Source organism: Sabethes cyaneus, chromosome 2 (assembly GCF_943734655.1).
Source record: "Sabethes cyaneus chromosome 2, idSabCyanKW18_F2, whole genome shotgun sequence".
Classification (NCBI taxonomy): Eukaryota; Metazoa; Arthropoda; class Insecta; order Diptera; family Culicidae; genus Sabethes; species Sabethes cyaneus.
This window is the reverse complement of record NC_071354.1, coordinates 211713811-211736289: the sequence shown is the minus strand read 5'-3', so window position 1 is coordinate 211736289 and position 22479 is coordinate 211713811. Positions and strand designations below refer to the sequence as shown.

The following is a 22479-nucleotide window of genomic DNA, read 5'->3' as shown; positions in this document are numbered from 1 at the left end:
CAATACTGGAAGGTGCATGAGTCGAATCAAGCTGTAATCTGAGATTACAACCGGATTCGAACCCACAACACCCGCCAGGGCATGTGGTTCGCTGGTACTTGTACCTTTGAACCATAGAGGCGCTGGACAAAAGGAGACCGCAAAATCCACTTCTCAAGAATAGCGACGCGTTTTGGTTAGGTTATCGACACATATTGTGTCGCTTCCTGCATCAATTGCAGATTACCACCGAGCGAGAAGTTTTTTAATCTAACTACTATTTACTTTCAGGACGACGACACTATGCCGGCCCTTACGACTTGCAAGGTACTGCACGTGACGTTGTTCGTCTGTCAGTGTGTGTTAGCCGCGTTTCTCGGCGCGGGTTTTCGAGGGAAGGCCCCGTTCCTATGTAATAGACTAATCTCAAGTTTTTAGTCTTGACCTTGAAATGAGGTCATACATATATATTTTTTTTTTTTTTGAAACGATGGTTCTACAATTGATGAAGGGACGGTAGGGGAAAGAAATGAAAATTTTTTTTGGTGAAGGAGGGGAAGAGCGGAAAGGAAGGGGGGGGGGTATTGGTAGCTATGCTTGACAAGTAGTCATTTTGACTCCTACCTTCTCAAAAAAAAAAAAATATTAATATATATGTATGACCTCATTTCAAGGTCAAGACTAAAAACTTGAGATTAGTCATTGAAAATGATAAATACAAAAGCGAAAAATGCATTCCGGGATATAGGATAGATATTTTTATGTATCTGGAAGTTGTAATGGAAAGAAATATGTAGCAATATCTTTATCTTTACTTTTTATCTTTTTATCTTTACTTAGTTTCGTAAAAGTTTTTTTAATAAAATAATACCTTTCACTAAGTTTAAAATAGTCGGTTACACTAGTTTACTTTTGTTTTTTCGTAGTCTGCCACTACTTTTTGATTAATAATAAGCGTTCGCGCTTATATTTAGTTCCTTGCTATTCTTTCTTTTGCGTTTAAAATTCAATCTGAGTTTGCGCTTTTCCAGTATGTTTGTAAAAATCCTGAAGTAACTATATGCCCGTATTGAACTATTGTTGCAACTGTCCGATACAAGAGTTTAATTTAATCCCAGTTATGATGCGACTCTGTATGAAACTGTGGAAAGGTGACAATAAGCCGAAAAATGAGAAAAAAATAGAAGGTAAACACAAGTGTGAAGAAACGCTGGGACAACCAATAAATTTAAACTCTCGGAAAAGTTAAGGCAAAAATTAACTTTTTAGAGCGTTGCACGAGAGCTGACATACGCTTAACTTTTCTGAACAATTAACTTTTCAGAGAGTTAACTTTTCTGAGAGTCTACTGTACACTGAAGTCACTTTTTACGCGGTTTTTTACGCGACTATTTTTACGCGGTTTTCGGAATTTACGCGGTTTTCGGAATTTACTCGGTTTTTTTACGCGATTTTCGGAATTTACGCGGTTTTCGGAATTTACGCGGTTTTGATTTACGCGGGACGTATCCTGCGCGTAAAAAGCGACTTGAGTGTATTTTGGAAAAAATATTTCTGGGAAATGGTATTTTCTGGAAAATCGTGTTCGGGCTAATTTGCGTTCTGTCAAAAAATTTCTGGGGAACAGTTTTTGGGCAAATGTCATCTAACTTATTTCACGGGGTATGAAATGGGGAAGGCAAATGAGGGAGCGTCCAACATAGCTCCAGTTATCCCACCCAAGCTCCTACCTAGCGCCTCCACGTGGCCTTACCCGGTAATGCTGTATTGAGTAGCCAAGCTAGGAGCTGCGATGATGGGTGGCTTCCGGCTGCCTGATCTCAAAACTGCGGGTGTGGATGACGGCTGAGCCACACGACCTTGTTAGCAGTATTAGTAAATTAATGGAAGCACTCATGTAAACTTAAATGATGCAACTCTATTCTATTCCACATATTTTATTACATTGCCAAATACCATCATTATCGTAAAGGGGAAGGAGCATCAGGGTATCGAATGAATCGAAGACTGAGGGAATGAAGGGATGTGGTAACCAGCCCAAGTCATATAAGGTCGGAGAAGATTTTGACGACACAAATCATCACGCAAGATAAGTTTGCACGGCGAAGTTATGTATCTAGAAACCGGAAGTCTATGCTGGAAGGAGTGTCTTATATTCCCGTGGAATCATATAAACGACATTGCTTATAGATCCACCCAACCCCTTCCCAACCCTTCACGAACAGCATTGATATGAAAGTTGCTGGTAGATGAATTCGATTCTGCAGTAATTCTACTTGCATACAATGGGTGGTGATGGTGGCTACCCTCATACATACATACTAATGTCATCCAACTTATTTCACGTTGAGAACAACACCAGGTGTGATATCATTTTTTAACAAACAAACAAATTAGTATATCTTACGGTGGCAGGAGCAAGCCCATCAACACTATCGATTTAATAATAATTTTAAAATTATAAAATTAAGAAAAAAACATTCATTTTTCACATATTGTTTCACTGTTAATTTAATGGTTTCATATTGTACTCGAAACCGTTGTAAAATCTCCCCGTGCTACTTCCTCCTTAACACGTTTCTCGAGATCCGCTTCTTCCTCCTCATACGTGAACAGCGGCCTGAAAACGACTTCTCTTTTTTGTAGCGCGATGCTGTTGCTGCGTGCGGGCGCTGAGGCAGTGAAACAGAAATAATGACACAACAAAAGTGCGAACTATAAAAAAATACATCAAAATTTCAAAAACCTTTTCTTTGCTATTATAACGATATACGAACTGTAAGTAAAGACACTAGAGTTATTTTCATTTTCACAGAAGTTGATGAGTAACTCGCGCGGTTCGACTGACACAATGTAGAGTTAAGCGAAAACTGGCCCACGTTTCTGCGCGTCAGCTTAGTTTTATTAGATCCCCAAACCTCGAAAATGCCAGAAAACAGTATTATTCACACACACGGAATTGGACAAGCACGATCACGTAAGGACGGTCAAAACCTTAATTCAACCTTCTAAATAGTCTGTAACGGAAAGGTGCGAAAACTAATTAGCTGTTCATAATCAAACTGCCGTTTGCATAGCTGCTTGTTCTACACTAATAAATGATTGACTGTTTCTTTTATCCTGCTAGTTGGAACATTTCTTTTCTGATCCTATTATAATAAAGAAAAAAATTGACCTCAAATTTCTTGTTCAATAAATAGCTCTATGTATTCTCAACACAAAAAAAGGCGCGGAGGCTCTTAATTATGTGTGTAGCTTCTATGTATGCTTTCACTTTCTTCTGATTTTGCATGCCGTCTAGCTGCGCGCGCTAATCACTGTACGTGCGTAGGTACCTACGTACATGATGATGATTCTGTCCTAACATTTGCAGAGGTGCATGAGTTTCTTCTCGCAGCAGGTGACAACCGCGGCGCGTTGTCCATTAGATAGATATACCGTACGTAGAATTTGAGATGCAAAACAGGAATCGAATTCAATTTTAGGCAATAGGCGAACACTTCTACTACAATCTAATGCTATTACTTAGTGAAAACAATATCGTTCAAGAGCGGCGGCAGCACTAGACTGCACTTTTCAGTTATATCTTAAAATATCTTGTTTTCGGTGATATCTGCAGTGTGTTTTGTTGCTGTTATGTTTTACTACAAAACTTTCTTTTGATTTGAATTACTGCGGCATTTATTGCTAACGAGTTCATTTTTATGATGCGCCCCATTTGCTCGTCGTGTGAAGGCTGAAGGTTTTGTCTTTGTGATGCAGCAGCGCAGCAATAACTGACATACATGCTCGCTCGCTGACGTTTTGTGATGGTTTTTTTTAATTACTACAACTGATGTTATTCATTTTGTTTTTTCTCTCTCTATGGCAGTAGGTAGTATATTTGCGAATTCAGTTTTATGTTTCTTACCAGGTAACATCACAAAGCGGTTTGATTCATGCACACATTAAACGCGATAGTTTTGCTTTACACGCTAAGCTTTAATTCGATAGCATAGTCGTGATCTCGATTTTTTTTTTTGTATTTCACTTCCGTTGATGTATCGTTTCATTTTGGTGTCTGTGCAAGAATGGATGTTAAAATTACATCACCATTTACGTAAATCTGTACGTTCGGTTCTCGATGGAGGAACCCACGTTTAGTGTTTACCCAAAATTTCACATGACACTGTTTATTTCGTAAATGGTATGTTCGTCGCTATTACTATAGCAGTTTATTAGATTCAAATAAAACTTATGTGAATTAAAATTCAATAAATTATATTCTTCTCAGTTCAAGGCTGTTTCCAGTTTTATTTGTTGATTTTAGAATAATTCTGCTGTGTTTATTTCCGTACTAGACCCTACGATCCTCTGCAATATATTTACAAACAAAAACTAGGAAAAGAACGGGACTGTTTTCAACTTCACTTGTTTTAGGTCGCCAGTAACTTCTATAGTAAACCGAATCAAAGAATGAATTACTTTTAAACTGATGCTAAAATTAATTTCCATCAGCTTCAGAAACTTTATAAATGCAATTTGTGGTTCTGTTTCCTATCAACTACTTGTTTTGTTGTATTATGTATTACTTTAAATACGATTAGGTCTAAAATATAATATTTATTATTTGTTTTGTTTTGCTGTTTCACTTTTGCTTGTCCATCAACAGCTTTTATAGCGTCTGAAGCGAAAGCGAGACTGCGGCTTCGTTAGATTTTTGCAGTTTGACATTAACAAGTTCGGCTTGTTTAATCTAATGTATAAGCTTTTCTAGCTTAGCTTCACCTTTCGCCCATTAGGGGGTTTCCTAACAATTACACGTAGTAGGTATAGTTAATTTAATAAAAGAAAAGTATTATGGAGGGGGAGATGACTCTTTGCTGGTGAAGCTAGTAAGTCCTAACCTAAAATATTTTTCTCTTTCATATTCTCTGGTTTTTAGGTATAATAATTTCTTCTTGAAGAAACAATAACGTAGTACGTTGTATAGTGAACGGTTTCGCTCTCAGCTGCAGCACGGTACGGCGCATATCTTACTTACCAGTCGGCATTCACTTTAGAATAACCGAGCACGTCTCTTGATTTCGTTACGTCTCCACTGGGGCATACGATAGAATTCGGATCTAGAACACTGTAGGATTGCCTCAAACTCCACATCTGACAGATGGCGCTGTTAAATAAAATGAAACAAACCATCAACAAACTTGTACGGCAAATTGGTGCCCCTAAACTTACCTCCAAATTGCACCGATCAACATCCGACGGCAAGCGATAGTTTGTGATCAACAGCAGATGATACGGGTAGATTTTAGCCGGCTCGTGCACCAGCATCGAGTGGGCCATATTTGGCAAGCTGCGACGGATCGGTTGCTGTGGATAGTGATAGGATAGCGCACCGGAGTAGGTACTGGATGCGGGAATGTCCGCACCGAGAGCTCGCCGATCCCCTTCAGTTATTGAGTCGACTGATACTGGAAATACGGATTGCATTATAAGTCTTCAAGTAACAATTCGTTTTGTTTTGGTGAATAATCTGGTACATTCTGAAAACGAATTAGGAAATTCTCGGAAAGAAATAGATTTAATTTTTTTTATTATAAAATCTATTTCACGAGCAACACTTGAAAAGGTCCAATGTGCAAGTGAGATATTCTCTTTGTGTCTCCTTATTCTTATGCTTATCACGGTGACATCAATGCATTTCAACGCAATTTTTCTCAACAATTAGCTACAGTCAACCAAAAAAGTATTCGGACAGCAGCGCATAAAATTTTCTTTTAGTAATTTTGCACAGTATTTTTACAAAGAATGGTAACACATATTTTTTAAAACAATGTTTAACTAAAGCATATTTAGATGCACAACAAAAATTCGGGGAAAAGCTTTCCGTTTTGAAGATAGGGTACATATAGTTTGAATTCCTCAAAAATGCAGCCAAAAAAGTATTCGGACAGTTAACTATTAGTTGAAACAAATGTCCTTTCTCGCTCATCTACTACCTCGTAGGACCATTTACAATCTTGATGACCTGTTTTAACCCTCTCTGTCCCAGGGGCGTTTTGTTGGTTTACAGTTTTTGATCATGTAAAAAAGCTATAAATTAGCAATTGGTCAAACGCAACTATACAGCTTGTTAAACAATGTTTTTACTACGTTATAAAACCAAAATATCCATATTTGAATGCCTCAAAAATTTTCCCGGCCAATTTTAGGGTCGGAAGTCATGGAGCACCTGTGCTACCATGGGACAGAGAGGGTTAATCTGTTTGGGATAAAATTAACAACTTTTCAAATATCCCTCTGTGAATTGCTGACCATTTTTTTACAAGAGCTCGGTTTAAGTCATTGTGATAAGAAATCGAATGATTTCTCATTTAGAAATAAAATTATCTAAAAAGATGTTCAAAAGGGTTCAAATCTAGACTGAATGCTGATGTTTCGATAGCTCTAGGACAATTGTATGGTGCCTACCGCTTACAATTATCGACAGTATGTTTAGTTTCAACATCCCATTACAATATGTATGTACCGCACAATTACAATTTTGCTTTAATTTCACCTAAAATTGTTCAGATAATTGAGTTTACACTTAGTTCTATCCAGAAATATATATCTTTGCTACCTCGGAGCTTTCCAAGCATCCCAACAAGGTATGACACTAACCGCATTGCTCGTTTACTTGCTGACGAGTGATTTTTCGCTTGTAACCCTTCTCTTTTAGTTATTCTTGCATAAGGGTTGTTGACGTCATACCTTGAAACGAAAGCACAGGCATGCGAAAATCGGTATCTTCACGGACAGCCAAGCAGCACTACTGGCACTCAAGTCCGCCAAATGCGTATCCAAATTAGTTTGGGAGTGCAGCACAGCATTGAGGGAACTCTCCCGTCACAACAAAGTTTTATTAGGTGCCCAGTCACTGCGGAATCGAGGGCAATGAATTCACTGACAATCTAGCAAGCCAAGGATCAGCTCAGCAATTTATTGGTCCTGAACCGTTTCTGGGCACTTCCACATCCGCCGTAAAAGGCGAATTGATGATATGGGAAAAGCTAGAAATAGTATCCCGTTGGAATCAAACACAGGATTGTAGACAAGCTAAACAGTTTATCTACCCAAACCCTGCAGTAGCTAAAAAACTACTCCATTTAACTCGTAGTGAACTACGCACTATCACGGGACTCCTAACAGGACACAGCTTCGCTCTTTATCATTTAAAGAATATCGGCAAAGTATCATCTGACACCTGCCGCTTTTGTAACTTTGAACCTGAAAGTTCAGCGCATCTGTTATCAAGGCAGAACTTCTTCGGAAGTTCCCTTCTTACTCCATATCAGGTATGGAGCCTAGATCCCAAAACGGTCATTGGCTTTATAAACCATGTAGTATCGAATTGGGGCACATGATTACAACTATTCCGCTCAACTCCATCAATGGGCATGAGCGATCCATAAACTGTGTACTGCTGTGTACTGGGCCTGCCACAAAAAACGGTCATTAAGACTGTCGCATTGGCTTAACCCAATGCCCTTCTGGCATACAAAAAAAAAATCATATGCGGCTTTGAAGTCAACAAACAAATGGTACATAGGAACTTTGTACTCAGGGCCCTTTTGGAGGATCTGCCGCAGTGTAAATATTTGCTCCGTTGTAGACGTCCTTCGACGAAGCCGGTTTGATAAAAGCAAAGCCTAGGTACTACATTTCGTTATCGAGACTTGACCTTCTGTTTTATTTATACGACAGACTTCGCAGCCAGCTGTTAGAGTGCAGGACAATTGCAGGGCCAGTTGCTACGATCCTATTGACTCTAACAGCCTCTCCCAGTCGAGATTCGAACATACGACGACTGGCTTATTAGGCCAGCTTCATACCTCGGAGCCAAATGGGAGGTTACATCGATTTGTTAAGATTGGCCGGTTTGATAAGTTCCCACAAATCTGTTCGCAATTGGTGTTAGTCGGCGGAAAATGATTTGGGACAGCACTTTGTAGAGAATGCTTGCTAAAGCTAACTATCCGCGAATGGCCAGGAAGAACGCTTCCAGAAGATTGGAAGCATAGCCTTGTAATACCACTTCTCAAGCCGAACAACAGTAACTTGGAAGCTGCTGGATTGCAATTCATCTCACTGACCAGCTACATATGCAAAACTATGGAAACGGTGGTAATGGTAATGGAAACTTCAGTAACCGGACGTATTTCGTAGCACTGGGAGTAGTTCTGAATCATGCGAAGGAAACAAATCCGCATGTCAATCTTGTCTCTATTAATCAAGCTTCGACGCAAAAGCAATCGGTCAACTGATAGCGTAGGGACTCCATCTGACAGTATTCTTCATTTCTTACGAAAGTCTCACACAACGCTCTCAAGAAGAAAACTCAAGTCCCTCAAGGTCCTGTTCTAATGGTTGCTCTCTGCCTCGTCATAATAGACAGAGCTTCAACAACGTCAGCTCTCTTCGGGCGAACACAATCTGTGATCAAAGGTGTACAACATTGGGGTAACCGCGGGCGGGGGGGGGGGGGGGTAGGTTTGGGGGTTCAAACCCCCCCACCCCCATACATATTCAAGCTTGAAATTTCAGCTAGCTGTTGTTTAGAGCACAGAAAAGCTGATTGTACGATTCTCGTCGTCGTCGTTAACTTAGAGCGGGGGGGGTTCGTGCTGTTTTAAGCTTCATTCAATTCGATCTTGGGTTACTCGTCGTAAAAAATGTCGCTTGAGTCGCTCTGTGCCGGTGTCGGTGGGGTTGTTGTATAGTTCCCAAGCAGTGCCTGTAGTCCTTGATTCATGTACCTCCGCTACTCTTCGCTTTCAGCTTGTACGCTTGTAAGTCCTCCGTGAACATGGTCTATCGGCCTAATAGGGGGTTTGTACATTGTCTGGTTTGTAAGGTGGCTTATGCCTTTTTAATAGCAGCGTTTGGCGAAGACCAAAGTAGGCCCGTTGTCCTGCTTGAATATGCCGCTCGATCTCCATATTTGTGTTGTCCGCGGCTATCAGCGATCCCACATACACGAGCTCTTCTACCACTTCTGGTTCGTCGCCGTCAACGATTTACCGTCCACGAAAAAGGCACGTTCGTCTCATTTGGTTTTACTCTAATTATTTTACTCTAATCAGACTACATAAATGTTGCAAACAGCCAGAGTTATGAGATGATTTTGAACAATTGATAGCTATGAACCATACAGAGCAGCAAACTTTGAACGCGAAATAAGAATGTTGTCATTTGGCTCGGTCTGACTTAACAACGGCCATTTGTGCCTCTATCATTCATATATTAGGTCTTCGACGCGCTGATTTAAGGCCCAATCCTTCCAGTCTTCCAGACTCCGCTTTCAGTCTAGCACAGATGGCCTTCGTCGTGGCAAAGTTTCTGACCTTAAGAGCGATGTTGAGAATCATACAGGATAAGTTGTTCGGCAGCACCCTTGCCGCGTCTCGAAGAGACTCAGTTCTATGGACTTTAACAGCCTCTCCCAGCCGAGATTCGAACCAATAACGTACCTCAATGCCGGCAGGGAGGCCAACATTTTCACTCTATTATTTCAATTTGATTTTTTTGTCCGATGAAGAACACTCAATTATAACTAAAATAGTTTCTAACCGAAAATAATTTCCCATTTCGTGAATAAACTCCTTACGGTTAGGCAATGTCAGATTTTTTCTTGTAAACCCCCCCAAGTAACATTTCTGGCTACGCCCGTGGTGTACAAAAATGAACAACAACCGAATTCCAGCTTGCACCAGCTTGCTCCACTGCTGTAAGTAAGCTCCATACTATCTCACGGTAGATCTTACTGAACGGCATGACAATCAAGCATCAAAAAAGGAACTTTTCCTAACTTTTTATTGGACCAGAAATTACCGTACAAACATTATTATGCACAGGTCATACCACCATCTACCAATCTACCCAGAGACTAATCTGGAGGCAGGTCGAACAGCAGTAAGCAAAGGTGACTTAAAGTAGTAAAAGTAATGCTGGACTCCAGGCTAATACGATATCGAGATAACCTGCAGCACAGATACCGCTTTACCTCAACCAGGTCAACCCACGTAGAGTTGGGAGCAGTACATTTCGATATTATGGCAAAGCCTCACCATCGCAAAATGAGCTGCAGAACTCCTAAGAACTGCGAGATACACCATCTCCCGAATAACAGCAAGGCCTTCCTAGCTGTGGCAACAGGAGTATACATTTAAAATACAACCACGTTTGAGTAACCGGTCGCAGTTATCAGCAACTCTCTCAGCGCCATTCAAGCACTGGAGTCGCAAACAGCCTACAACCCGTATATTGAGGTAACGCAGAAGCACACCAGCCTAGACAGTTTTAATCTGGGTCCCAGAACATTGAGGCATCCCTGGCAACGAAACTTCTGACAGACCCATCGCTTTCGGGCAAAAAAACAGGGAAGCATTCGCATTCGGGTATTCTATACACCAGAAAAGTTGCCTACATAGACGTCAAAAAGTGTTTGGAAAGCAAAATGAGACACGCACGGAAAGAAAGAAAGAAAGAGTTCCAATCCGCATTGAATAAACAAATTCGCGGAACACTGACAATCCCACCAAATTCACAGTAGCGGGACAACAGGTTGAGCAGGTGGACGCCTTTCGATACCTTGGTAGCCAGACAGCGCCCGATGGCGGTACCAAGACTAATACAGCCACACAAATCAGAAAGGCCAGGGGTGCCCTTGCAGATCTGTGAAACATTTGACGCTCAAAACAAATCATTCTACACACAAAAATCCAAATTTTCAACTCAAACGTTTAATTTCGACTGTTGTATGCCAGCGAAACGTGGTGCATCTCAGTGGGGACAACGCCAAAACTGCAGGTATTTATTAATCGTTGCCTGGATAGCCTGACAACTTGATATCCAACGAGGAACTCCATCGTCGATGTCACACGATAGCAACAAAAATTCGTGAACGTTGCTGCCGACAACGACGATGAAAAAGTAAAAAAAAAGGAATCCCAGAGATCCTGTGCGAATCTTTTTGGTTTGTACCGAAAGACAAACAATGTTAAGTAGATACTTGTTCTTAATTAAGAGAACGAGAGCAGTTTTACCAACTCTAACGGGCTTTAACTTTTCTGAAAGGTTAAATAGCCGTGATTCTTTTGCCTGAAAGTTTAAACAGCCGTGATTCTTTTTGGCAACCAGAATTATCCCTAGAAGGTGTTTCTGATCTTAGCATTGCTAGCAACGTAAAAATGGTTCTTTGGAAGCAAAAATTTTGAAGATGACAAGTTTCAAATAAATATTTTGCTCACATCGATAAGGTTTGATTGACACACAGGTACAAATTCAAAGACAATTTTAACAAAACCTGAAAATTTGGAAAGCCTAATTTACATATACTTACTGTCACTCTTGCCACAGCTAAACTCCGTGCTGTGGGTCTTGTCTCCAAGTCCACCGAACGAGAAATCCTGCCATAAAACAGAGGTTGATTAATTTACGATGCTGAGGTAAACAAAATCACAAGTTTTCACATATCATCATGCTTAGATTATTATTTACATGCTCCACCACACTAATTTCAAATTTGAATTATAAACTGAAAAAACTTCCTTATAGGATAGGATTATTTATATAAAAATAACAGATTTAGGTACAGAAAAGGAAACACATTCCTATTATTACAGACACAAAGACACACGCACACGGCTACTTTTACGGTTAAAAAAATCGTCTCCTAAGGTCCAAAACTTGGCCCACACGCGAAAGTATTCGTTTATACGCAATAAGCCGGTAAGTAAAAGCATCGGTGAGGGTGATCGGAAAAGAACATTTGTGTTTACATAGTTCAAGAGTAGTCGATAGATAAGAAAATGGATTGAATCAGTAACTAAAGAAACTAGTGCTTCAGATAAGAAAATAAACCACAACCGCTGTCATTCCGAACAATTTTTTTCTTAAACAAGAAATTTAACTACAGTAAAAGCAGCTTACAGGAACACCGTGAGCAGAACCAGATGTAGCGGAACTGAAGGTTTGCGAACGAGGGGCCAAGCCGTAACCCGGTTTTGGAACTTGTCGTAAGGAACTCACCACTGTGTTAGCAGTCAATTTTGATGATTAGTTTTGTTAGTGACGACGCAGTTGTTGCGTGTCGTTAGCGAGAATTAATCCACGTGATGTTAGTAATTTGGCGAAAGCATTGAAAAAGACAAATAATCTAACGTTAGTACGCAGTCATTGATTAATTGTAAATCACATAATATGCTAAATGCTTATTGAGAGATGCACCACATAAACTAGCCATAACCACCAACAAGAACAACGGGTAAAAGCGCAGGTTCTGTGAGAGGGCACCAACGGGGGGAACTTACAGAGCTGTAACCATTTCTTAGCGACGAAGGGGGTAGCGTCGAGGTTTTAAATCCGTATCCTGGCTTCGGAGGTGACCTGTACGAGTGGATGGCTATTTGTGGGCGATTTATGGGTGTGTTCAATGAAGAAAGTATGATTGGATAAAGAAAATAAAACGATGAACAACTGAAAGTTGGCGATCGGTAAAAGGAGAAGCGCCACCGCGATACACTTACCATTGTAACTGGGTGCATTCCCAATAGCCCGACCCACGGAACCGCGGTAGCTGGTCGATCGATCGAAATATTCGTCTTCGTACGGTCTTTGATGGTCGAGATTTCGGGATGGCGAAGCCCCGACTGGCGACTCATAGCGCAGCCGGTAGCTCGGTTCCTTCGATGCCGACGGGGTGCGCGACGCATTCCGTGGATCAAGGTTCTCCCGTTTCCATGTTTCGTACTTTTTCTGTTCTTGGAGGTCCTTCAAGATCACCTTACCCATTCCGGACGATTTCAACTTGCGTAGTTCTTCCTCTTCCTTTCGTAGGCGTCTAAAAAAGGCAGTTGAATTTAGTAAATTCATTCTACCCAGATAGCGTTATCTAGGAATGTATGTTAACACTTACCTCTCAGTCTCATTCTCTTTATTTTCTTTCCTCTTGACATGTTCACCGTCTACCTCGTCGTCTGATTCAATGTGCTTGTATGTATCCGAGTAGCGACGCCGTCGTTCCGGGTCCGTGTATGGGTACGGTGGTGCCGGGAAGTCATCCCGTTCTATCTTTGGTTTTTCGCCTGGCAGTGGTTTTTTACCGCCCGGATAGTGGCTTAGTTCAATCGGTTCCTCGTTGTTCATTCCCGGGCTTTTCGGGCGAGGTGTTTCCGATCGGATACTATCCACCAGCACCTTCATTGCACTGCGACTACGCGAATGAGATCTTGATCCGGAACTTGACCGTGGACCGCTGCCATACTGATGCGGACGGTGGAAATGTGGCGACACCGGAGCCTTATCGTACGGCTCGATGGTTTTCTTCAAATAGTGCGGCTCGTCCGTTAGATAGCTGTAGGTGTAGATACGAGCGATGTCTTCGTAACCCTGACGATTGTACTCTCTTAGAATGAGGCCTGGGCTCGTGGTGCGATGATACTGTTTTCAACAATTAAAATATATGAATTAGTTAGGAAAGTTAAGACGGCTGGACGTCGTTTATATAAATTGTAAGCAACTTTATTATTTAATCAACAACAAAGAAGTTGAGATGAAGAAGTGAACAGGAAGGTAAATAATAATCGTAAATGGCAGAAAGAAAACTAACCTTTCTATGCGTGTAAGGACTATAAACAGAACCACTCAAACTTGGTGTTTGTGAACGTAACGAAAACTGTAAAATAAGTTAAAAATAAACAAAACCCAGTGCACAAATTACTTAAACATGCTGCGTCGCAGGAATTAGATGAATCAACTTAACAATAGGAAAACTACATACTCGAGCGCATCGCAGCTGCTTGAGGGTTGGATTGATTTACTGTTACCTCTATCTGGTCTCCAAGATATAAAAAATATCGATAAATTAAAGCTGAACAAAGTCGTTAGGCACAAAATCTTATATGTTTGAAAAGACGTCAATCACAAAGACCGGAATTCAACTTTAGAATTTTTTCATGATTAGTCTACGAACCGAAATGAGCGATTACGACATCAATCAGCTCTGTAAAGACCTATACGCTTGAAAACTTGAATCATATCGCATTTCTTTTACTCCCACTCGATGTGATTTATTTGTTCTGAAAACTATTTAGTTGTCATCAGCTTTTTTCCTTATCATCAAATATACAACCGAATCTGAAGTGCTGTTTCAATTATTGTTACTTTTAATAAGACCTAATAATCGCTCACAACTTTCCAGTTTCCAGCGACACCCCAAGCAACCACGATGTACGCCCACGTGTAATTGATTATCACGTTATAGTGTAAATGTAAATAAGAAGCTTCACAATTAATCAAAACTAGCGGCAATCTGAATGCTTCTTTCCCTGCTCGAGAAAAAAAACCCCCGCACGCGCACAGCAGTGAGTAGGTACCTGAATTTCACTCATTGCACTTGTACTGGTCCGATCGAACTCGGTTTCCGTGTTGAAGCCGTTGGTCTCGACCCCGTTCAGAATGCCGGACTCCGAGGATGGTCCCGGGCCACACCGCGGGTGCCATATGGCACCACCCTGCAGATACATTTCCTCACCGTCGCCGAACGGATCGCCGCACTTTGTGCAGCGGGCGCACGTCGGATGGAAGTGATGGTTATCGCCGGCCTGCAGTACCTTTCCGCTAATGTATCGATTACAGTAGGCACATTTGACTCCGAACGACTTCTGGAAATCCTTTTCACAGTACGGAACCCCATCTTTGCCCATGTATTCGCCGTTCAGTGTGACGCCGCAGGCATTGCATCTGCAAGTAAATTAACTCATGAATATATCTGGAGAGGCTCTCTAACGAAGTACTCACTTGAAGCACCAAATGTGCCACTGTCGATCTAGGGCAATCAAAGCCTGGCCTTCTTTCAGCTGTTGTGAGCATCCGGCGCACTCGTTCGGATCGAGATCCTTGCTATTCTGCTGTTTCCGCACCGCTTCCTGGTGGTGATGCAGCGTGGAAGCCCTGCTAGGGCTTGAGATGATTTCCTTAATTGTCTGCTGCTCCTGCTTCTGTTCGATTTGTCTCTTTGGTGAGGTAGTAGCCGATGTGGAACGAGGTGCAGCTGTAACGGTCGTTGCAACCGACGCTGGACCATTGACACAGCTTTCGCAGAGGACTTCTTTGCCGGTGTTGGTAACCTTTTGAAAAATCGTTTTGTTTTAAAGGAATGCGCAAGTGAACGAAAAGGAACACATTAAGTATCGCATGTCTGCCGGTATTGACATCCACTTCACACTAAAGAAATGTGTCTGTCTGTGTATGACTTACCTTGCTACCCGATTGGAACGGCTGTTTGCACTTGCTGCACGTGAAGCACTTCTGATGGTACGTGTTACCCATGGTGGACACGACCTCACCCTCCACGTACTGACCGCAGGCGGCACACTTTGTGCCGTACAGTTTCTGATAATCTAACGTACAGTAGTAGGCGCCATCCTTTGAGAAAAAGCCGCCGGTCGCCAGCGATTTGTTGCACTTGGTGCACTGGAAGCAGGTCTTGTGGAAATATCGGTCCGTCACACGCAACACCTCGCCGGAGCATTTTTTCTGGCATTTGCTGCACTGGATTTTGGTTTTGCCTGTCGAAGAAGGAGGAAGTGAGACGGTAATTAGTATCGATTTTCCGAGACGGTGGTTTTGTTTTGAAGCGTTCAGGGTACTACTATTGGACTGTTTTTTTTTTTGTTTTCAGGGAACCGATTTTTTTTACGGTAGCTGTAGCTCTGTTACGGTCATACAGGGCACACCTATTCAGACAGAGATAAAGTTGCGTTAAAATCGATTAACCACAACGAAACTGAGCTGACGGGATAGCAATTGGTTTTGAGTTTGGTTAGCTAGGGTAAAGCGAGGGTAAAGCTATTATCGGTGTTGATTTCCACAGACAATAAAATTCTAGTGTACTGGTGACAAAATTGTATAAATAATTTGCTTGCACAGTAATTTAAAACGGCTAATAGGATTTTGAATAATAGACTTTTGGGGCTAGAGGTTAGTGAAAACAGATAAGCCTATGACAATGCAACTTAAAATTATTCGTATAGTCTGAGAACTTACTTTCACCCAAAAGCTCTTTCGAGTTAACGTTCAACATATATGTATTGAATTTACACATATATGACTATTGTGCGTAATTAAGAAACAATGAATCATAACCCAAACTACTTATATTGTACCACAAAGGAGTAATCAAGGACCATTACTATTCATACTGATTTTCGACGAAGTCTCCTGTTTTATCGTTGATTTGTTTATAAAATATCAACAGGACTTGCGTCACAATTGATAAACTTAACCTAAAAAGTACGTTTCCTTCTTCTTTTTCTTCTTCTACCAGCCGAGAACCGGGGTGGCTCTTGCCGTATCAAGAATTTCTCTCCACTGTACGCGGTCCAGGGCTACTCGTCACCAATTTGTTGCGCATCTCGACACACGCAAGTCGGCTTCAACCTGGTCGAGCCATCTAGCACGTTAGCCCCCTCTACTCCTGGTGCCGGTGAGGTTCTTGAAGAGAACGGATTCACTGCACAGTCGTCCGGCATTTTTGCGACGTAGTCTCCTAACTTTCGCTAAGTGTACGATGGGAAGCTCTTCAAGCAGTGCCTGCAACTCGTGGTTTATACGCCTACGCCACTCTCCGCTTTCCGTTTGTACTTCTCCAAAAACAACGCAACATCTTTCCTTGAAATACGACAAGTGCACGTAAGTCTTCCGTAAGCAAAGTTACTGTCTGATTAGCGTTTTGTACATCGTCTACTTTGTGCGGCAGCGTATTCTCCTTGATTGAGGCGTCTTGTTGAGGGAAAACGGCTCGACTTCCAGCTTGAATGCGTCGTTGAATCTCCTTACTCGTAATATTGTCGGTGGTGACCAGAAATCCCCAATATTTACGAACTCAATAGCAGTTCATCGCCATCATCAGTGTCCGTGGAAGGCAAACGTTGCTTTCTCTGGAGAGTCTTCCTATCGTATATTTGGTTTTCGACGCATTGATTTGTAGCCCAATCATCCTAGCCTCCGCTTCTAGTTTGCCATAAATTGCACCCGCCATCTCAAGGTATCTAGTGATGATGGGCACGACCTCCATATAGTTAGTAGTATTCGAGATCGTCTGCGAAGACTAGGAGTTAACTGGTATTGCCGAAGATTGTTCCTCTTGTTTCGATGCCCGCTCGCCGGATCACACCTTTAAAAGCGATGTCGAACAACATACAAGACTGCGTGATTCGCAGAGACTCGAGAGTGGCCCCGAAAAACGCACGTAGGACATCAGTCGCTCCAGGGTAGCTATGATCAGCCGCGTTAGTTTGTCCGGAAAATCGTTCTCGTGCATTATTTGCCATAGCAGTTCGTACTCGAGTGTATCGTATGCTGCCCTGAAATCCACGAAAATATATTACGTAGTTACGCTGTACTGCCGACATTTCTGGGGAATTTATCGGAGAGTGAAAATTTGATCCTTTGTAGCACGGGTTCCATACAGCCCATGAACTGGCGATGAACTGCAATCGAAACACCATCTCCTTTATTGCGGCTATTATGTAGGTATATTGCAGTCGCAGCGAAAAATCTCGTAATTGAAGCCGTGAGCATGTACGATTATCAAGCCAGGTTTCGGTAAATACGATTACCTCGTACGGCGCATCATGTGAGCAAGTAGTGAAAAGCGTTCGCCTCTACACCACCGACATTTTGGTAGTAACAGAGGATATGATGGAGATCTGAGAGGTTGTTCAGTTCCAGGTTGGATGGCGAGACACTAGAAACAGAGTTCGTTTCACCAGTAAGAATTAGCAACTTTGGGTTTGCCTGATGGTTCCGCATTATAAGGCCGAAACGGCTGCTGATTGCTGGCTGGAATGGTTCGACTGCGGCGGGGAGCCTGGAGGCGTCCATAATACCAACAACAGTACATGGCCGTGTCACGGTAATATAATGAAATAAGCGATTGCCTGAGACTGGTAGTAGTGTTGGCCAAGCAGGAATCAATTAGCAGGTGTTCAGGGATTAATGAGTCGGTAATTGATGAACTAAAAACGCGAACTGGATCAGCAGTGGATTCAACGTAATATACTTAACACAGATAGACGTTTGGAAGCCCTGGCCCCCACTCTCATACGCAGGACCGGGATGACTGTTGTCAGTGGCGACAATATCTCGACTGCAACTACGAAGGAGATGGTTGAATTTTTCGGTTTTACTTGTCTCTGAACCTGTCGCGGTCAAACGCAAACAAATTTTATTAAAGTGGAGGAGCGTTTCGTGAGAAGAATGGTAGACTGGATGAAACTGCAAAACTTCGATATGAGGCCAAAAATATATTGCGTAGTTCAATTGGTATGTGCGTACGAATAGTTAGACCGAAGGGACGGAAACTGGATGTGAGACTATCTAATATACAGGTGGCGTGTGGTGATAGTTTAATTGTCAAAAGATTCGGGTGCCAACCAAGAGAGTGTGGGTTAGAATCCCACTTACTCGAACTCATATCGAAGTTTTGCAGTTTCATCCAGTTTACCATTCTTTTCACCACTCCACCACTTTAATAAGATGGTTAGGTGTTTCCATAATACAGTATAGTCGGCATTTCGAGAACTATGCGACAAGCCGGGATTTGGGACCCCTTAAGGGGTTGGAGAGACGAGGGCAATTGAACCAGCGGATGGAGAGCTAGTGGCGAAGTTACTAAGAGGTCTAACTGCTGGAGATGTAGCAAGAGCGGAGGCAATGTGGGCAGCCATAGCGCTAAAGTCGATCGAGCGTCGTCGAATTCCCTAAATGAGATCCCCTCTAGCCAAGTGTGCCGCGGCTTTGTATTTTAAGGGAATGCCGACTTTAAAAGAAACGATGCGACTGGAAGTCGATTCCCTTTCTTAGTGGGGAGACAACATATCTGGAGTCTTAGGTGGGGACCTGGTTACAAGCTCTTGATGGATCTCAACAAATCTGATGCAGGTGGCCTGTTTATTTGGAGTCTCCGAGTCTTCGTGGCGACGTTTTGAAGGACGACTACGACTAGTTATCCGTATCGGGGTTGTGTTCTCGACATGCCTTCTTGAGAGACTTGTAGAACTGATTCTCCATCATCAGGTTTGTAGTGCTTCGGTGCAATTGATCAGTCTCACGACCGGTCTGCTACGTTGCATATAGCTGGCGAAACACCGCATTTCGTAAATCAAGCACTCACTCCGGATCAGTTGTTGTTATACGCTACTCTAACCTGTGGTACAACCGCACACCTAAGGAAACAACAATCCATCATGCAGTGGGATCACCGTTATGAACCGACCCTAACTTGGGAACAGACAGTTACTGCTGATAAGGCTTTTTTGCGCCAGCTCCCAGCAGAAGCATCATACGACCTTCGAACTTGCGCCACGAGGAATCGGGGATAGGGATTACTGTAACTAAGTCGATTGGGGCTCCGTAGCCACAAGGTTATCGGGTCTGCTTTGACAATCGAGTGGTCGTGGGTTCGAATCTTAGTAGAATCAAGCCATTCGATGTCAAGTGACTTTAGCATGGATTTATTCTCAGGCCCCTCCATTTACCCTTCCTTCATGCTTAATTCTATATTTACCCTCTTGACAGTACAAATGTCCCTCCTATAGTTAAGTGTTCTGGTTAGAGGTACGAATGAGTCCTCACCAGGGACGGCTATAATATGGGATAGTACTGGCAGCGAGGAATAAGTGGGTAAAGTAGATCAAGCTTTGAAGGAAGGGTATACCTCAATACACATAAGCACGCATAAAATTTAATAAGTATATCGCTCATTCAATAGCAATTATAGCAAAAAGAAATGCAGTGCAGGTCATACAGCAAACACCCGGGCGATATCACAATAGATCAACTATACTGGTCGCAGTGATGAGTCCACACATGGAAAAAGTCGATGATCGCAACGAATGGAGTCTCGGGTCTCACCTCTACAGTATTTGTCAGCCGTTAACGGTATTTTTTCGTGTGAAATGGAATTCTCCAATCTGAAAATTGCCGCTTTTCAAAAACAACATCTTACAACATTTCTGAAGATTCTTATATAAAATGATTTGCTTCCAAGTCTGTTCGTTAAATGATTTGGCCGCACAAAATTTCCAATTTCTACATGAGCAAATTGAATACGAAATTTGAAAAACTAGCTATATTTTTGTTTTTTTTATTAAGCGTTAAAAAAAATACAAGAAAAATTATTCTTCGTCTTTTCTGATAAACTTTTGAACTTTTCACTGAACACCTTCCATCACTTTTTGCAGCATGATATTTTCAATAGTATCTGCAATTTTTCCACTACTTTTCCTTATCAAATGGTGTTCTAATTGTTTTGCCACACTTGTTCAATTTACGCTTGACAATTGCTCAATTTTTTATGGGATGAAAATCTGGACAATTTACTGGTTTCATACCTTTTCAATAAAATTAATAGTATTCTGCCTATACCAAATCCCGGCTGTAATGGCAGCCATAATTCAAACCATAACTTCCTGCGGGACACCTGTATGTGATCGAATGAATGACACAATTATCTTCTGAGGACACTTCTCCTTGTAAAGTTATCCATTCACAGTTTCTCCCAATGTTGCAAATCGAGCGAGAAGCCAACGGTGCCTGCTATCGCGCGAGAGAGTATGAGAAGCATAGCATTCAACGCTAACGCCGCTGTTTGCAGACATTCTTCTACCTACACACTCGCGAGCGCACACACGCGTCTTTCTGCATAGCCCACTCGCGAGTTAAATAGCTCGTGAGCAACCAGCAACCCGTGAGGATTAGTGGCGCAGTGGAATACAGATTTTGCATTACTTTTTCTTTTCTTCTTCATCTTCGGTTCTACTCACGGGTGGGAGTGTGAGGTTTCGCGAGTAATCGGTATCAGCAACTCTGGTTGCAATGACGAACGAAAGCGACGCTCATTCGTCATTGTCAATACACATTCGTAAAAACTCGTATGTGTATGAATAAATAATAGCGAGGCGTGTTCGTTAGAATTACACGTTTTTGAGAAAACCTTACGAGTGTAGGCTTTGCAACATTGGTTTCTCCTTTGTTTTCTTTCCACAACTACAAATGCCAAAATCATCAACTTCCGAACGAATTTATCTTTAACTTTATTTATAACAGATTATGTTATTTTGTTATCAAATTTTCTAACAACGGTTGTTATTAATTAGATATTTTATAACAACCGTTGTTATAAATTAGCCTCCAGAAGTGGTTAAATTAACAAAAATTATAACTAAACTGCCTCTGATTCACAACAAACCCTGTAATTGCTTTATCTTAATTGTAACACATTGTTTTGAAAGTTGATTGTCAACATTTCAAGATATTCCAAAAATAACACAGCAAATATAGATATATCAGCAAGTTTTAGTAACTGTTAAGTGACGTATTTAACTAATTTTTTAACTTTAATTTTTTAAATAATTTTTTGCAGGTAACATATTTTGTATTGTTATAAAAGTAATTAGCTAGAATCATATTTTATTATAAAAGCGAAATCTGTCACTTTTAGTGGTGAAATTTATATAGCTCATCCATAACTCAATGTGTTACTCGTATCAGAATCTGTTACAAATTTGAATTTGTCTGTTTTTGCTTCCTAATTAGTTTATTTTCGATTGTAATATAACATGTTAAAACTATCTAAATGTGTCATAAAACAGATATAATCTTGTTATGGCCTCCTGATCGGGCTATTATCAGCGGAAGTCGTACCTACTATGGACTTCACAGACACTTGCGGTCGTACAACGGATACGTTGGACTGGACATGTTGCTAGACTGCCGGGCAACTATTCGGAAGGAACAAGACGAAGAGGGTCGAAGCGAGTGAAATGGCAAGACCAGGTGGCGCGAGATCTGGTGAGCACTGGTTGCCCAAGGAACTTCAGACAAGCTACTTTAGAGCGAATCAGATGGAGGAATGACGTTAGGGAGACATTGTCATAAAACGTAAGGCCAACTAAGCAAGTAAGTAATCAATCCTGATGATTTTTTACCACTAAGTAAACAACACTCCCCGATCACATCCCCGTTATTAGTTTAGTTTCTTAGCACGACAACTGTAGTAACAAGAAAAGAGCCGTCAAATACCAACTGGAGCAGACTTTTTTCGTGGACCTGTCCGGTGGTAGTTACCGTATAACTAAATGTTTGTGATTGAAATACAAAGATGGAGTTTTCACGCACTCCCTCTTGAGAAGGATTTCAAAAGCTTACCTCAAGTGGGCTTTTCCGCACCCTACCATAAATTCATGGAGACCAGATGCTCAAATAAATCAAAATACATTTTTGTTTTTCTTTATCACCTGAGAACGATGAAGTAATGGTTTTGCACTTTTCTTTTAGCTTCATCATTTATCTGGATATGCATATTACAGTTTTTCACACATTATACAGTATTTTAGACAGTATAGCCCACAGAACATTAACATTGGCGTGTTCGACTAAAAATCTATACCTATAAAAATGGATTTCTGGCTG

The 22479-nt window shown here is 41.5% G+C and overlaps 1 protein-coding gene across 1 annotated transcript in view; it reads right to left on the bottom strand.

Annotated features, from left to right (window-relative positions):
- Nucleotides 1–3157: 3157 nt before the first annotated feature.
- LOC128738204 (actin-binding LIM protein 2) overlaps nucleotides 3158–22479 on the bottom strand; it is a 49808-nt gene continuing 30486 nt past the window's right edge. Inside the window, exons 2-11 of the mRNA XM_053833164.1 lie at nucleotides 15262–15572; nucleotides 14803–15131; nucleotides 14379–14745; nucleotides 13613–13678; nucleotides 12920–13443; nucleotides 12531–12844; nucleotides 12315–12406; nucleotides 11345–11411; nucleotides 5197–5432; nucleotides 3158–5131 (exon numbers count right to left, since the gene is read on the bottom strand). Of these exons, the coding sequence (XP_053689139.1) occupies nucleotides 5018–5131; nucleotides 5197–5432; nucleotides 11345–11411; nucleotides 12315–12406; nucleotides 12531–12844; nucleotides 12920–13443; nucleotides 13613–13678; nucleotides 14379–14745; nucleotides 14803–15131; nucleotides 15262–15572 (2420 nt within the window). The 3' untranslated portion in view covers nucleotides 3158–5017. The remainder of the gene's footprint in view (nucleotides 5132–5196; nucleotides 5433–11344; nucleotides 11412–12314; nucleotides 12407–12530; nucleotides 12845–12919; nucleotides 13444–13612; nucleotides 13679–14378; nucleotides 14746–14802; nucleotides 15132–15261; nucleotides 15573–22479) is intronic.